Source organism: Peromyscus eremicus, chromosome 15, assembly GCF_949786415.1.
Source record: "Peromyscus eremicus chromosome 15, PerEre_H2_v1, whole genome shotgun sequence".
NCBI classification, from domain to species: Eukaryota; Metazoa; Chordata; class Mammalia; order Rodentia; family Cricetidae; genus Peromyscus; species Peromyscus eremicus.
This window is the reverse complement of record NC_081431.1, coordinates 62,938,306-62,956,441: the sequence shown is the minus strand read 5'-3', so window position 1 is coordinate 62,956,441 and position 18,136 is coordinate 62,938,306. Positions and strand designations below refer to the sequence as shown.

The following is an 18,136-nucleotide window of genomic DNA, read 5'->3' as shown; positions in this document are numbered from 1 at the left end:
CCACAGTGAGTAGACCCCAACCTCTGCATTGAGTTCCTATCCTCTTGATGTCCAGCTGGGCAAGGAAGGCATTGATTTTCTAGTGTTGGACAAAAACTGTTGTTGGGACTCAGTCCTTCCCTGTTTTGTGCTTGGACCAGGCTTCCTGACCTCAGACAGAATGCTCACATATGTTTCCATCCATCTCACAGTGGAGCACAGGGTTTGGCTGCTTCTAGAGCAATGATCCTTTCCCATTCCCTATTTCAATTGCCTGGACAAAGAAGCAGTTCAAAGATGAGATGTGGTCTATGGCACCCCAGAGCTTCTCCTCTGCGGGAGCTGTGAGGGCTGGGCAGTGTTTACAAATGTGTTCCAGTGGGAAAGCAGTCATGAGCTGGGCGTTAGCCACTCACCCAGACCAGCTCTCAGTTCATGTGTCTCTTCCCATCGTTCAACAGTCCAGGAGGCATGGCTGTTTATTTCTGGGATACAGTAAATTGAGCACCTGCCATCTATGTGGTCAGCCAGAAAAAAGGTAGAAAGACTATTGCAAATTCCATCTGTCTTGAGCAGAGCAAACTAAAACCTCAAGTAATCCTTGCAGTAGATTAGGAAGTGTGAGCTTCAATTACTCCAAAGTGTATAGGCTGATAATGTATTTCATCAGGATACGAATTATGAGGTGCTCAGACTAATTCTCTGAAATCACAAGGGGAATTAGAAGTTCTCATCATGTATTACAGTAAGTTGGCACCCAGGGAGTAGTATGTTATAGTCAACATTAAATTTCCATATTGAAACCGTGAAGTAAGTATTGATTTTTGGAGTACTATCACAGAGTGCTGTTCACTCTTAAAATGACAATGGATATAAATTAATCTTTGACAGATGGTTCGGAAATATCTTTCCGTGGTTCATTATTTTCCATGTGGTCTCTGTATGAATAAAGAAATCAGATTTCTTTAATGTTGGGTATCAGTAGTCTTTTGTTTGTATTCAGAAGCACATTATTTTAAGCAAGGGAGTTAATCATCCATTTTACAGAAGGAAATAGAAACAGAACAGGGCTCCTTGATATAGTTGGTGTTGGGATGGGGGCAGGGAGGTGAATAAGGAAATTTTGGGTCACTGAGGTGGTGTATAATTAGAATAGCAACTGAGATGTCCTAAAGAAATATGCTGAGAAGTTAATAGTTTTAAATAGTAAGATATGAATGTGTGCATAAAACCACAAATGTATACATTAATGTATTGTATAATATGATTATTCAATATTACACAAGTTATAGCATATATTTATATGTAATAGAATAAAATATAACAGAAAATGAGTATGTACACAAGAAACAACTGGTTTAGACTTGTGCAAGTTTTGATATATTATATAATATTAATGTAATGAGGGATAGGTATATGGCTCAGTTGGTAGGGTGCCTGTATAACATCCACAAAGTCTTAGCCTGCATCCCCAGCCCTGCATAAACCAGGTGTGGTGGTGTGTGCCTGTAATTCCAGCATTTGAGAGATGGGGCAGAAGGAAAAAAGGTTCAAAATCATCTTTCATCTACATAATGAGTTAAATATACCTAGGATACATGACAGCCCTCTCAGTGTGTGTATGTATGTATGTATGTACATTGTGTATGTATATATGTATTCTTATAGTGATAGACTGTATATGTAAGCCAATTAGATTTGTCCTATGTTCTTTCAGAATGTTATATTCCTGTAGCGCTCCTGGCAGGGTACACAGAGTCGATAATATTGTGTTCTAATATTGGAATCAGTTATTACCTAGCTATAATTCACTGAAGTGAGGTCAATAAAGTACATTTTGTCATATCCTGAGGTAAAACCCTAACACAGCCTGTGCTGTGTCTGCAGTGGCACCGAGAATCTAAAACAGAAGATGAATGCCACATGCAGAATCAGTTTCTTGGTCATGAAGTGACAGACGGATCCGGTGATTACTCTGAATCACTGGGCCTCATCCCCCTGGCTAGCACCTGTGTAACCTGTTCATGCATACCTTGTATTTTGTGGCATCCTCCCTCAGTAGACATTGGTGGGCCTCCTTTTTTTTTTTTTTTTTTTAGCATGGCTCATTGTCTGTGAGTTTGTAGCCGGGGAAAGATCTGAAGCCGGAATTTTACTTGTATTCATGGGACATGGCCCTAATAGTAAAATTATTAAAACATGGTTTTATGTTACAAAATTGAGGTTAAACATTTTTAGAATGACAAACTATCTCCTTGAATAACAGGAGAACAAATATGTAAAATACATTTTTTCATTTGTTTGCTCATGAACTTTAGCACACGGACTCAAATTTGGTAGGAATTCAAATGTGTATTAAAACTTGTCATGGAGGAAGTGGGATTGGGGGATTGGAGGGGAAGGCTGAGGTGGGGGCAGGAGGAGGGAGGTGAAGGGAATCTGGGGTTGGTATGTAAAATGAATGGAAAATCACTTAATAATAATTTTTAAAAAAAGAAAAAAAGTTTTAAAGAGGGGCTAGGAAAATAGCTGAGAGAAAAGGGCTTTTATGCCAGCACGAAGATCTGAGGTCCAATCTTTAGAACCCACAAAAGTGCTGGGCATTGTAACATATGCCTGTATGGAGATCATAGACTGGAGATCATAGACAGGTTGACCTCTGAAGATGATGGGCCAACCAGCATAGCCAATATAAACTTTAGCTTTAGTGGTAGACTCTCTCAAAATTAAGGGGATAGAGCAATCTGGAAGACAGAGCAGACATTGACCTCTGGCTGCTGTATGAACGTAAGTGCAAGGGCAGGAACAAATGTACATGTACACATCCACACTAACCAGTTCATGCACCACACAGCATGCAACACAGACACACACACACACACACACACACACACACACGCACGCACGCACGCGCGCACACACACACACACACACACATGCACACACACACACATTTTACTGCACACATAGTCAGACACATAAATAAAAAATAAAATTAAATCTTTAAAAAGAACACATTTTAAATCTTGTCTCACCAGGATTTGTTCTGAATTTTATCTAATAGCAGGCCTCCCTTTGTACTGATCCATGGTGATATATTTTTTTACACTGAACATATTTCTATTGCCTGGATCGGTTTAGGTAATTAACCCCAGGAAGGGCGAGGGACAACAGAGTCCTCCCTGTCTCTGGAAATGATGCAGTTCTGCGTTTTCTTTCCAGCCTTAAGTCTATCAGGTGATGCATGCTACCTTCCAGTAAGTATTATTTTCATTATGTAAATGTAAAGCACCCCTATCACACATATGACATTTCTTCAATTCACTTTCTTTAGCCCTTGAATTCCCACAAAGCACTCTGGGAAACTCCAATCATGCAGAGCCTGAAACGAATTGATACAGGCTGCAAGCCACTGCCATGTGCCCACCCATCTGGGAAAGGGTAATTAGGATGGATTTCCCCAGTGCGCTATTGAGCAGAACTCACATGTCCTCTGGGGCTGTCAGCCCTTGGGCAGGAAGAGGATGCATTTATTATTATTTCTCAAATCCCCCTTCATTATTATATGCCATTGTGATGACTACAGCAGTTATCCACCACAGCTTGAAGAACCAGGTACACAAAGCAAATGATTCCCTCTTAGTTTTCCTTAATTTAGCTTAATTATGTATCTTGAACATTTTGTACAGCTGAGAGTCCTGATGTTTTGATGGTGTATGTAGCTGTCTTATCTATCAGTTTGTGTGTCAGCCCAAAGTTCTGAAAGGCTGGGGGTAACTATACAATTAGGTGCCTCATGGTGCTTTCCACGTTGTTAAACCTTCTGACCCAGGAAATGCCCAGAGACATTGGGTTGCTCTGCTTGGTGTCTCCAATGTGTCTCAGGTGATCCAGGAAGGAGAAGGGCAGGGGCAGGGCTTTCATTTAAAAAATGGTTTTGCATCACCTTCTCTCTATGAATCTTTGTATTTCTATAAGCAAAAGGTACTTTGTCATAATGTTCCTTTGGTCCCCTAACCCACCAAAAGGTAGGTCTCTGACTCAAATTTTCCTTTTATGAATAAATAACAAGACTGAAAATTCCCTGATATGGTGTGACTATGATAACATGCCTGCTGAACTTTTGGGGCTCCTGTAAGGACCCCATATCCTGATAGGTTAGTCCCTGAAGCTGGGGCTTCCTTAGGTTTCTAGGACTTCCTCTGCAAGTGGGCAGTAGTGGTCCACATCGACTGCCTTAGAGCTCACTGTCCACGTCCATTCCTCCTTAGATATTTTCCTAGAAATCTGAGAATAGCATCCTGTAAACCATCTTTATAATTGCATTTTTTGATCATTTTCGTGAGGCTATCCAAGGATGGTTAAAGCATCTTGGAGTCTCACCTGCCATGAGTCTGCTTTGTGAGATTGCTTTAAGGAACTGCATCATCGACATGACTGTTACACAACTTTCAGGATAGTCTCTGGTGTGTTACTCTGGTGGTCATGATAATGAACCTGTGGCCATCACAAGTTCATCTCTCAACATTGTTTAGAAACAATAAACATTAATAACAGGCTATTGTGAATGTATATGATCTGTGCCCTTGGAACAAAAGGATATTGCGTTGTTCTTATTGGGTGAGTTTCCTGATGCATTCTAGTTAGACAAATGGACATTACATATACAACTGTGAATGACAAATACATTGTTCAGGGTTCTATAAAGGAAAACAATTAATGAGTATAACCAATGACTTATAACTGGGCAATCCAACCATAGCCACTCATATGCTGGTGAAGCGGAAAACCTGGTAGCCAGTTACTCAGTCCATAAGTCTGCATGTCTGCACAGTCCCAGGCTAGTGCTGAAGGCATGGTGAAGTCCCTGGGCACAGCTTATCTTCAGTTCACATTAGAAGGCTGAAGAAGCCAGAATCCGATGCCAGTAAAGGATGGCAGAATCAGAACAGTAGCAAGAGAGACTCACAGCAAGAAGCAAAGCCAGCCAGGTAAACAACTGCTTTATTTCTCCACCTCTTCATATCTGGGAAGGTCTTAATCCCTCAAGTGATCCTGCCTGGAGATGCCCTTGCTGTCCCACCTAAAGCCACGCATAGTCGTTGACTCCAGAGCCAATCAAGTTAATAATAATGACCGCAAGTATTTGAAACTTGGGTTCAGTATCACTCCAAGTTACTTCCTATGAATATAAGCCAGAAGGACACAGAAAAGAGGCATTTGTCTACAGGTTTTCTCTTTGGTAAACTCTACAGTCTACCAGTATGGAAAGACTCCAGGAGTGACAGTTTTCCTAACTATATTGGGCACTTTTCTGCCTCTTACCTTGATAGATTCAATAATCTATAATTCTGTCAGCTCATCAAGTGATAGATTAGTACTGGGGATGTCCTGTGAATGGAACCATTGCATTTCTGCTGAGGATTTAAGTCCAATGAGTTGAGTGATAAACAATGAATTAAATAATTATTAATAGACTCTCAATTCTAAAAATGCTAAATGTTTTTAGTGGAGAATAAAGTATGATCAGATGATAAGGAAGGTTTCCCTAAGAGGTGACTTAAAAGAGTAAGCACTAATGAACCCTGTTGAATTTATAGTGATGTGTGCATGATTTGATTAAAGATAGAGGTAGTTGACCAGGTAGGGGGGAGAGGTTGACAAGATTATGACTTGATATTAAGTGGGCCCAAATCATTAACAATAAGAGAATAGATGGGTCCTGATGAAAGAGGTACCCAGATGTCAGGTTAAGAATGTTTTTGTTTACCCATCTGTAACTTACTGACACAGAGAAGTTGAGCTGGTACCTACCTAGAGCCTCCATTCCTATCAACCAGTACCCGTAGTACTCCAACCACAAACCCTTCCATGTACGATGGTGACATGCCTGGAAGATACACTGGTGCAATGGTGTCACAAAAGGTGTTGGAATAATCAACCACTAACTGATTGGATTGAAGGCCTACTCAATGAGATGGAATGCATGCCCAACACTGCATGGGTGGTCAAGAACCTGAAACTAGATAGGCCATTGATCCAGGGAAAAACCAAATACTACTGTTCTGTTAAAGGTACATAACAATAGAATGACACCAAGTGACATTCTGCTATACTCCTAGATCAGTGTCTTGGTCAGCTATCATCAGAGAAACTTCATTAATGGGAACAAATACAGAGACTCACAACTGAACAATATGCACAGAGTAAGGGACCTTGGAACACTCAGTCCTAGATGGGATACCTCTACCATATCCCTCCTCTCAGGACTCACGGAACTCTGCAGAAGAGGATGCAGAAAGATTTAAGAGCCAATATGTGTAGAAAACACCAAAGAAGCAAAACCTTATAAATGAAAACAAGACTAATGCACATATGAATTCAGACTGTGGCAGCATGCACAGAACTGCACAGGTCTAAGCTGACGGAGTCCCAGCACTGAGAGAGAAAGTGGACACAAGCCTCCATTTCTAACCCAGAGGTTTTCTCCAGTTGATAACACCTTAAAGAGGAAAATTAATATTCTCCAACGTTGTCCCACACTTAAGGGCAAGCTTCACACCCAGAAATAGATGACTAACATAAAACAAACACTATGGTATTTTTGGAGGGGTGTGTGTGTGTGTGTGTGTGTGTGTGTGTGTGTGTGTGTGTGTGTGTGTTACTATAGGTCTTTTGCTTTTTTTATATTTTGTGTTTCTGATTTTGTGTTTTTATGGAATTTATGTGTGAACATGTGTGTCTTTGTGTCTGTATGTTTTCTTGTGATTTTTCTTTGGCTTTTTTCTGTTTGTTTTGTTCTATTTTATTTTAGATGCCTATTAGTTTTCTAATGAGAGAGAAAGAAAGGGTATGAATTTGGATGGGTAGGGAGATGTGGAGTATTCAGGAGGCACTGAGGAAGGAGAGCTGTGATCAGAATATACTGTATGAAAAAATATGTATTTCAATTAAAAAAATGTATCTTCTTTATTCTGAAAAATCAGGAAGCTGTTAATAGCTTTTAGCATGCAGATGACATCTGACTAAGAGTCCCCACACAGAGCACTGCACATTTGCAGGATTCAGGAATGTATGGCTGCAGTAGGGAAAGAGAATCCATGTAGTGGTGAGGTGGAATGTAGCAGGAGAGCCTGTGAGTCCAAGGAAGACACCAGTCCTCCTGTCTGTGAAAAGGAGAGTGAGGACAATGGCGAAGCTGGTGATGGTGGGTTGAAGAAGTGTGACCAGGTTCCAGGGGCATGGAGGTAAAGCTTTGGAATGACGGATTAGATTCCAACTTTGTAAATATATGATTCTTTAGCATGGTCACTAGACTTTGTGGGGCAAATGGGTGTGCTTAGCCATTTACATAGAAAAATGTAATATGGTTATGTTTTCTTGATACTGATGTCTCTCAGATACTGTTTTCAGATACTGTAGCTTGGAAATAATGTTTCTAAACAAAATGAGGAAGACCTCATATAGTCACAAGATGTTGTTTAAAATGAAAAATAATTATCCTTTTTAAAAATGAGATGGAGTAAAACTTCTGCTCAACAAATGTGTCTAGTTTTGTGTTCTCTTGTACCAGTATGTAGCAGAAACATCTGCTACTAGAAAGAGTCATGCATTCAGAAGCAGATACGCTCCAAGTAAGCATGACAGTGGTGGTTTCCATGAAGCTGCTAAGAAAATTATTAGCTTCAGTGTGCTCTTGTACAAAGAGAAGAATTATTTCCTGAGGTGCTTATTGGGAAATGAGATATTCATATGCTCCCTCACTCATAACAATGTCTTTGTACAACAGAGCTGCCTTTCCTTGAGCCTCTAGGAGACAACATGCAACGAAGCCTCCTCTCCCCAGCCTAACATTCATTGTTCCTCCACTATATAAATAGACTTTATTCTTATGGTTTTAAGAAGGGACACATCTTAAAAATTCAGCTTCAGTATGTATTCCCGCTTGCTTTTTGCCCTTCCTGAAGTCTAGCCAATGCCTAGCTAGCCAGGACACTGGGGGAGAAAATCCTGCAGGAGCATTGTATAAAGACCAGATCTCCTCTCTTTGTGGCTCATAGGCTGTTGTCTTTTCGCCTTAACTGATACAAACAGCTGAGTGAATCATTTTCTTCTGCCTCACCAGGAAACCCACAGGGCTTAGCTAAAGCCTTTCCTGTAAGTAAAGTCAGAGTTGAGTGGAGCCATATTTATGGCATGAGAACGCCCCATAAATATCTCTTGACAGGTATCAGAGCCCAGTGAGTTCTAAAGCCATCCGCTGTGCCAAGCCACTGAGCTGGGACAGAGGGGGCAAGGAGCCCGAGGATGGAGAGGAGGGGCAGGGCTTGGCCCCTCATGGTAGCTGCCTTTACAGCCCACCTCTTCTAAATACATTTTGCCTAATGTGCTTTGAAAGGGTTCAATGGTTCAAAATACATCACTGCTAAAAAAATAGCTGAACTGTAATTTTTGTGTGGAAGTTTTAGAAGAAGATAGAGATGTTTACCTAGAGCATTCTTTCCTTTCTTATCTGGAAAAGCAAAAGCCTATCACACATGTGTGTGGTACTGGGAAGATAGTAAGTGTGCAAAATCCAGGAGCCTGATACTCCTATTGCTTTACTTCTATGGATGCCCACTTTCTGCCTGTTGCCTAAGGATTCCTTCCTGAGTTCTAAACCCTGGAATGAACTCTAACCATGTACTCAAGCAGGAACCCAGCCTTTGTTTCCTTGCATAGAAAGGCGGGAAGGTTGCCATTCCTGTAATGATGTTTGAAGGGCCCTGGGAGATGTTCTCTATTCCATGTGGGAGCCTGAAGGGGTGAACGATCTCGGCGGCTCATCACTTGGGCCTTATGAGCTCAGTGTGCTCTCTAACTTGTTTATTCTTTGCCTTATCTGACTCTTCCCTGATACAATCACTCATGAGACAATTATTCTTCCTCTGCAGCTGTAGAATTATAGTAGTAGAAGCCAGAGTGACGTGCTGTAAAGATCACTGACCATGTATATGGAAATGGAGCCATCAAACCTCTTTCTGCTACAAATGGTTACAGGACCTCGGATACCTCATTGGATTGGTCTAGAGTTTCTTTCCTCTTGATAAACATGTGGGCTGTAAGATCTCCTTCCCATCCTGGGGTTCTGGGGAGTCAGTGGAGCTGGTTTTAGTGATCTTAAAAGACCTAACAGGATGTCACAAGGTATAGTCTCTCTTTTAGACTTTAGAATTTTTAGAAACTAGGACTCAAACTGGAAATACCAGAAAACATGGTTTAGAAGGTGATTTTATGTCTGTGTGGCAGTTGCCTCTGTTCATAGCAATGAACAGATATATTTCTATCTACTTTTGCTCTCCTGCTAGTTTTAATGGATGCTGTATCCACTGGCAACTGATAATTTGTAATAAAAAGTGATAAATAACAGAGGTGCTTTGCTTTTAAGTCAGTGGGCATCTGTCCATAGAGATGAAGTGGGCTTATAATGTGCTATTAGTGTCAAACCAAACATAGTCACAGAGAAAGAGCTGGGGGTGGCAGTGACGTTTGTGCTCAGTCCAGCGAGGTATAAACTGCCTATCTAGACATCTCTCATGAATTCATGAGCTTCAGAAGACCTTATCACAGCCTTGAAAATGAAATTGTATTTGCTAACTCCTAATTTTTGCTGCTATGTTATTCCGGTTGTGGGGGGGGGTATTGAAATATTTGACCATGCATATCATCTATGACATAAATGTGCTTTTGGAAGATGATTTTAATGTGAATACAGGATTTTATTGGTTGTAAAATGAGCAAATGTGTGTGTGTGTGGGGGGGGTGTATGTGGGGAAGGGATGCCCGTGCCATGATATAGTATGAAGGTCACAGGCCAACTTGCAGGAATCCTTCATCTCCTTGTACTATGTCAGTCCCAGGGATAGAGATCAGAGCTCAGCTTGTCGTCACTCAGGGATAGTGGCAGGCTGCTTGACCCACGTAGCCATCTTACCACCTTTGAGAGCTTTGGGAGTACTGGGGGCTTCTGTGTATTATCCGGTGTGGATAGATTCAGACACTCAGTGCTTAGCGTTTCCACATCCAGCCACCTCCATGACACCTTCTTAGCTGTACTTCTACTCTAATGAGATTGAGAAATGATATCAGATTAACACTGTGTGTAAATAAAGACTTAGGGGCACAAGAGCCTGCTCATGAACAAATCACCATTGCGTTTAGTGCCAGATTTTGTAAGTGACATTTTATGCCTTGTTAATTTTTACATTTCCAGACTCTAATATACACCTGACAAGTAGTATGAACCAAATACTTGCTATAAGAGAATGAATAGACCCTTCCTCCTTCTTAGGTCTTGTAGAGTATTAGGGGTTTCTAAGACAAGAATCCACTCTAGAGGAGATGTCTCCCTTTGGCTCTTCTGTTACTGACATCAAGCCTTTTTGAGAAGCGATAGTTCTTACACATATTTTCAGCTACTTCTTGGCAATGAAGCCCCTTACAAGTAAGTCAGTGTTGTTTTCCGTCAGATTTTACGATGTTGAGGTTTATGTCAGAGTGCTCGGTCTAGTAATTATCCACAAATAATCTGCTTAAGATGCTGAACTCTCCATCATCATTCATGTCACTCCTCTACCCTGCTGCCCAAGTTAAAAATAAAACAATGTCAGGATAATAAAAGCTGTGGCTAGGAAAAATGAATAATAAAACAAACATCTCTTCCGATTGCATGAATGGTATTAAATCAAGGCTGCGGCTTCACTCAGCGCCGAGTGTCCTGCAAAGCTGTTGAGATCCTGTTTATTTTTCTTTGACCTCGAGAGTCCCATTTTTTTTCCTTGAGTATGGCAGGGGTTTTAGCAGATGCCACACCTAAAATTAGACCTTCAGCAATCTGTCTCAAACAGGGTGATTTGGAGTGGGTTCTTCATTCATCTAAACTAATCCAGTTAAGAGTAACTTAATTAAGGGAATAGAATCTGCCATCCCTTTTCTGTCTGCAGAGGAATATTGTATTACAGCATTGACATGTCTGCACAGGGAGCCAAAACATGGGCCGAACATCCTGGAAATCACAGAGTCAAGAATTTAAAAATGACCCAAAAGTTCCTCTTACCCTTCCAGGTCCAAAGAACTTTCCTGGAACCAGGCTTTCCTTTTGTTTATTAAAACTGATTCAATTTAAAATACCCAACAGTTGGTCCATGTGTAGAGAATAAGCATGGTGGAATGCTCAGCTAAATATAGGACATCTCTGTCATACTCCCATCAAGGCCCAGGTGGCGTTGTAGAAGAGGACACAGACCTGTAAGAGCCAGAGGTCAGGAAGGACCAGAGTGAAAGATCGTTTCCTGGACACAACAGGCTTGCTGCACTCATGAACTCAGCACAGCTGTGGTTGCCCCCACAGGACAAGCCAGTCAACATTCTAGTGTGGGTGAGGTGCTCAGGAGCTCCACCCCTAGGGGAGGGGCCATTGGTACAGGATGGCTGCCTGGAGTAGGAGAGCTACTTATTTTTCTCATCAGGGGATGGCCACATCCTATGGTCATAGAGGGAGCACTAACTGGACTCAATGGGTGGGGAGGAGAATACCATGAGCATGACTTGGAAGAGTTGGGGGTTAATAAGATCAAAATAAATTGTTTGAGATTCTCAAAGGAGAGATAGATAGATAGATAGATAGATAAATAGATAGATAGATAGATAGATAGATAGATAGATAGATAGATAGATAGATAGATAGACAGACTGATTGATTTTAATGCCTAGCAATTAATTCAGGAGTACCTGTTTGTACCTCATAGAAAAGACAGTAAGTGTCAAGCACACATCTACCTTATTTAAGTTGGCCCAGGTAAATACACACAAACCAACACCTTCACACTTGTATCAGTGAAATAGCTTTCTCTAGAGTGATGCATGGCAAAGCAGTTGTTTAGAGACATCCTAAACTCTGTGTGGCTTCTTGCCTGTTTTCCATTTAAATCATATGCAGTTACTGAACTGATATTAAAAAGTAAAACAAGTTTCTTCACATTATTTATTTAGATATATAATCTGAATATAATTATGAATTTTGCATGTTATTTTTTTATCTGCTCATTTTTTAAGCTTGTCTTTTGTATATGAACTTGGGCAAGGCTTATAACATATGCCAAACTTTAGGCACATTTCATATAAGTGCACGTGTTTTGAGGGTTTTTTTTTCCCTCTAAAATGGCAAAACCCCTCAGGTCTGTGATTTTAATTCATGTGTACTAAAAGTTCATTGCTGACTAAAACTGAATAAATCATTGGGTACATTTTTTTTTCTTCATGCTGGAGAAATGCAAATCACTGCAGGTCACCTGCCCAGAGCACTCGTCTCACATGTCCTGTCTACGATTTGTTTTTCATTTGTCCTGAGCATACAGGATTCAAGTTGCATTGGCTCCTTATTTATTTGTTTTGTGTGCTTGAGCATTTGCTTGAGGCTTTCTACACAAACCGTCCAGTGTTTACAGACACACACCCTTCACGGTCTTGGAGGCAGTGTGTGCACGCCCACTCCTGTTCTTACTGCCCCTAGTCCTATCCACAGGAATATTGATGAGCAAACCAGCAGCCTTCACTGTGACATGCATTAGGTCTGTGACTGTAGCAATTTAAGCTTTTTAATAGTTGTTACATTTTGTCTTCCATTGATCTGGGAAAATGGTGCTATTGGGTAACATTTAGTAGAGATGAAGGATGTAAAAGCTCAACCAAAAACGGCCTTGAATAAGGTTTAAGATATTGATAGTTTCAACTAACAAAATATGAGCTGCTTTAGTTTTGTGAAGTAACCAAAGAACTTTTAATAAGAAAACAATATTGTAATGATAAGAAATATATTAGACAAATGTTTTTAAAAAGAACAGTATCTAGTTGATAGTATGTTTTCACTGAATGAAATTTCATGTTAACTTCTTCAAGATTGAGTAGTACCAAATTGACTTTTCTCTCTTTAATTCATACCCAAAATCTTGAGTGGAGAGTTGTGTGCATGTAATACCCAAGCAAATAGAGATATCCTGACAGCCATTATTTTAAAGCCCATGATACTTAACAAAATGTTTCCTTTTATTATAGCCAATTATTTTAATATCACCTATGATTCATTTTATACTTATAGTTCACCACCATCATATGCTTTTGAAATATCTCTTTATTGAGTGGATCTTTTTAGAGAAACTAACAGATTATCCAACACAGTGGACAGTGGGTAGGATACTTAAAATGAAACAACCCCACAGCATCGAGGCTCCAGAGCCTGTGGGGAATGGTCAGCTAGCGAGTGTCTCCATTTGCATCGTACAGCTTTGCATTTTCCATTTGCATTGTATAGCTTTGCATGTTGCTTATGAACACAGGACTAAAGACAGTTCATCAAGCCAGCTAGTGCTGAGCGCACCACTTTGCAAGTGTAATCGCTTTATTGTGCTCAGTCGATGTTGGGACGGAATGCTGGACGTGAGCAGGCAAACTCAAAGGTATATTGCTGAGTAAAAGCTGACTTACTGCAATAACGTGTGCCCTTTCATTTCAACGAAATGAACCCCACCCCCTGTTGTGTTGATCTCTTTTATAAACGAAGGAAGTATTGTCACCATAGCTTGACAATGCAGTGTGGCCATGGATGCAAGATTTATGTGGCCAGAGTATGTATGGAGCTAAACTACTGAGAATATTAGAATGAGATACTGTTTTCCTGCTAAAATGCCAAACTCTGCCAAATGCAGGCAACCCAAATGCAGATAGATACCCTGCTTCTCTGGGGCTGCAGGTGATGTCACTCCCCCAATGTCTGTGACTATTCCTAAACATGTAATTGATTGACATGTAAAGTTCACTTCCTGAAGTGATGAAGCTGCATTTGGGGTGGCCTGGGAGACTGGCTTCTTTGCCAGATGGTGTTAGTTACTCGGCTTCCTGGGTTGCAGAATGCCTCAGTGACCTCCAGAGTCTTGGTAGTGGTCGTAAGTTATGTAGTTGACTTTACTAAACATCCTCAGGTTCAGGTTAGTAAGGGAAGTAAAAGAGGGGATATTACTTTTTCCATTGATATAACATATGATTATTTTCTGTCCTTGTGAAACATGTATGATCAAAGACAGGAGATGACTCCGTGGGTGAAGCGTTTGTCCCGCATTCACAAAGACCTGAGTTCCATCCCCATAACCATGCAAAAAGGCTAGCCATGGTGGCACATGTGTATTGTCACAGCTCTGGGGAGGCAGAAACATGCAGACCCCTGTAAATCTCACAGGATAGGCTACTTGGTGAGCTCTAGGCTAGGGAGGAAAGACCTTGTCTCACAAAAAAAAATTTTTAAAGGAAAATATGGCAGTGCTCTGAGGATGTCCCCCTGGCTTTCATATATTGCTCTACTTCTCTGAGAGAAGCTTGCTGACTAACCCCAGAGAAGAGGTTAACAGACAAGGTTAAAAAATAAATGACCTCAATGGATATCTCCCTTTTTACACAGGAGCTCATTAAAGGATCCACTGTTACAAGCTCATGTTGGAAGGTTGGCCTGGAGTTTGTACCTACCAGAAATCAAAACCAGTTAGACACTGTGGTTTGTGCAGCATTTCCGAGTACTTGGGGGGCAGAGGCAGAGGACAGAGAATTGCTTGATCCCTGCAGCTCAAGGCTAACGTAGGTCATACAGAAAGACCAAGTGTCTTTAAACTGAAAAATATTTCATTCTAAATACTAAAAGTGAGGAAAGACTGAATGCAGATAATTTACACTTGAGTCATAAATGAGATTACAAAGCTAATTCTAATTTTAACTCTGTCTTACGTGTGTGTGTGTGTGTATGTGTGTGTGTGTGTGTGTGTGTGTGTGTGTGTGTGTGTAGTGGATAAGTGCATAAAGTATATTCAACAGGAAATGTGTAAGATCCTACATGAAACTTCACGGCTTCAGAATGGGCTATTCTAACTGTACAGAAGTTCACTGAGATGTATAGACTTTGTGTGTGATTAATTTCACTGTGTGTATGTGCGTGTGTTTATATAAATCTTTAATTTAAAAAAGGCCAAGTGTTAAACAAACAAATGAAAACCCATCTCACTTCCAGGGACAGATTTTCCATAGTCAAAGCAGACATCATTTACTGCCTCACTGTTATTCTTGTGGTAGACTTATTTTTCTTTCTGCAGTTCACCACAGGAAAAGTCAACCCAAACAGAGGACAATTATTTGGAAAATAAAAATATATTAGGATGTTTCAAGTTTTTTTTAAATGTGTTTCTATTTTGAGCTGTGTAATGTGTGCACTGAAGAATTAGAAACATGAAAACTCCTGTTATTAAAATCTTGGCTTTAGGGCTTTTCTTTTAAAAATATTTTTGTTCTTATTATTTTTATGAATAGGGGTGTTTTGTCTGCTTGTAGGTCTATGATCATGAGCTTGCCAAGTGCCTGAGGCCAGAAGAAGGCTTTGGATTTCCTGGAAGTGGAATTACAGATGCTTGTGATCTGTTTTGTGGGTGCTAGGAATTAAATCTGGGTCCTCTGGAAGAGCAGCCAGTGCTCTTAACATGTGAGCCATCTCTCCAGCCTCTAAGCTTTTTTGATGAAAAAATTACCTAGCTAGAATTTATTAATACTAGGTTAGTAGAAGGAATTAATATTGAGTTATATATACAGGCTTTGGAACATAACAATCATAATTGTCAGATCGTTTGCTACATGCTGTTTCCTTGGTATCACATTGCACTGTAGTTCCTGAGAACACTTCCACAGGTCAGTACTTCCATTAGCTTCCACCTTACAGGGCTATGGAAACAAACATCACAATATTCAAGTAATTTTTACTAGTTTGTGTTTCTAATCAGAGACGGAAGGCAATTTCCACAATCGTAAACTGAGACAGCCCACCAACTTCGACAGTAAATATTACCTCCCTTTCACACCAAACTTATGATTTTTGTAGTGGGTGCGTTGTGAAATATGTAGACATACTTCTCTTTCCACCAGAGCTGAAGAATGATGGAGAGCCTTGTTTTCCTATCTCAGGTCCCTGGGGAAGGTGTGCAGGTGACTGCGGACCAGGCGGAGCCCAGAGTCGAGCTGTGTGGTGTTTTCACATAGAAGGGTGGACCAGTCCCATGTCGAACTGTGACGAGAGCAGCCGACCTCCAAAGGAAAGGAGCTGTTTCCGAGTGTGTGACTGGCACAGTGACCTGTTCCAGTGGGAGGTTTCCGACTGGCACCACTGCCTGCTGGCTCCTGGGGCCCAAGGCCAGTCCCGGCCTCGGGCTGCCGAGTGTGTGACCGCACAGCACGGTCTGCAGCATCGGACAGTGCGCTGTCTGCAGAAGCTCAACAGAACCATGGTGGCCAGTGAGATCTGCGAACACTTTGCCCCCCAGCCCCCCACAGAGCAAGCCTGCCTCATCCCTTGCCCCAGGGACTGTGTGGTATCCGAGTTCTCCCCGTGGTCCACCTGCCGTGAAGGGTGTGGGAAGAAGCTGCAGCATAGAACGCGCGTGGCCATTGCGCCCCCCCTGTATGGAGGTCTGCAGTGCCCGAATCTGACCGAATCCAGAGCCTGTGAGGCTCCGGTTTCCTGTCCTCTGGGGAAAGAGGAATATTCCTTCAGCCTTAAGGTGGGACCGTGGAGCAAATGTAGACTCCCTCACCTTAAGGAAGTCGACCTCAGCGGAAGAAATGTCCAGGATTTTAGCTCCGATTCAAATGAGCAAGTCACCCTAACACATCAGAGTTACAAAGCACACCACCACTCCCAGCCTGGAGGTATAGAGATAGGTTTTCAAACCAGGCAGGTGTGGTGCACCAGAAGTGATGGAAGAAACGCCCTGTTAAGGTAGGATGTCCTCCCTGCTTGTCTTTCGTAGACCTAGAATATCTTAATAAGCATAGCCGTAAGGGTTCTTTGTGTTCTCTATCAAGACAAAATAGTAATCAAGTTTGTAATTTGGGATTTTAAAGACTTATGGTCCACTTAAGAAATTTGCTATTTTTATTAGGAATGTCAGACATTTCATAGTGTAAGCAGCCAATGTTTTAAACTCTTTTACTGCATTTCTGTGTGTCTGTCTGTCTCTGAGTCTATGTGTCTTTGTATTTCTTTGTCTCGCCCCCCCTGCCCCGTGTGTGTATATGTGCGGGTGTGCGTGTGTGTGCATGCGTGTGTGTGTGTGTGTGTGTGTGTGTGTGTGTGTGTTGTGCACACACATATGAAGAGGGCACAGCACAATCACCAGCAGGAAGAGTCAGTTCTTTCTTTCCATCATGAGGGCCCTGGGGATCTAACTCAGGTTGTCAGGCCTAGCAGGAAGCATCCTTATCCATCTCAGCTATCCCACAACATTTTAAATTCTCTGTGATTGCTAACTCCATCACACAAAGGTTAAGTCTTTCATTTCTACATTTCATCCCAATATGGACTAATATAAACAGAGGGCTTAAGTGACTATCATAATAGAACTAAATGGCCTTTATGCTGAGAACTCAGCTTTGCTCCCAGATCCAGGATATGAACATGGCCTTGTTCCCACCTTTTGCGTTGCATCTGTGGTGTTTCGAGTTCGTTTCTGTTTTCATTTCTTTACTACGTTTTCTACCACTAGAGAAATTCTTGGAGATCTGAGTTGAATGTGTTTTTATATTAGTAATAGCACGAAAAGTTCACCCCAGACTGCTTTATTTTTTAGTATTGCTTCATCAAAAATGAAAATTTGCATGAGTAATAATTAACATTACTTTGTGTATAGGGAATAAACTCTTAAAAGCAACAATTCAGATATCAAAATTGTTTAGATGTGTTCTTTTAAATAAATTCACAGAACCATGCTGAAAATGTGTTTAGTTTTCCTCCATGCTATTTAAATGGAAATGTTAGTAAATTTTGACAACCCTCAAACACACACAATTAAGGTGCCTTTCAGTAATATTTAAATCACCAAATAGTACAATGCTATTGTTGGGCTGTAATCATTTTCATCAGTGGCTCTGTCTTGAGATCACAAAAGAGGGCCTCCCCTGTTTATAATGTAATGATGGTGTTTTCTTCATGGTACTTAGGATGAGTGTATTTCATCTTTGATTCTTGGTTCTGATTCATGCCATAAACAATAGGGAGGACACTGGAGACTAATTTCTGCCACTTTACTCCTATCTC

At 41.1% G+C, this 18,136-nt stretch overlaps 1 protein-coding gene across 1 annotated transcript in view; it reads left to right on the top strand.

The window, feature by feature from the left end:
• Positions 1-18,136, top strand: part of Thsd7b (thrombospondin type 1 domain containing 7B) — a 697,290-nt gene that overhangs the window by 140,880 nt on the left and 538,274 nt on the right. The window contains exon 2 of the mRNA XM_059280451.1: positions 16,009-16,819. Within this exon, the coding sequence (XP_059136434.1) occupies positions 16,009-16,819 (811 nt within the window). The remainder of the gene's footprint in view (positions 1-16,008; positions 16,820-18,136) is intronic.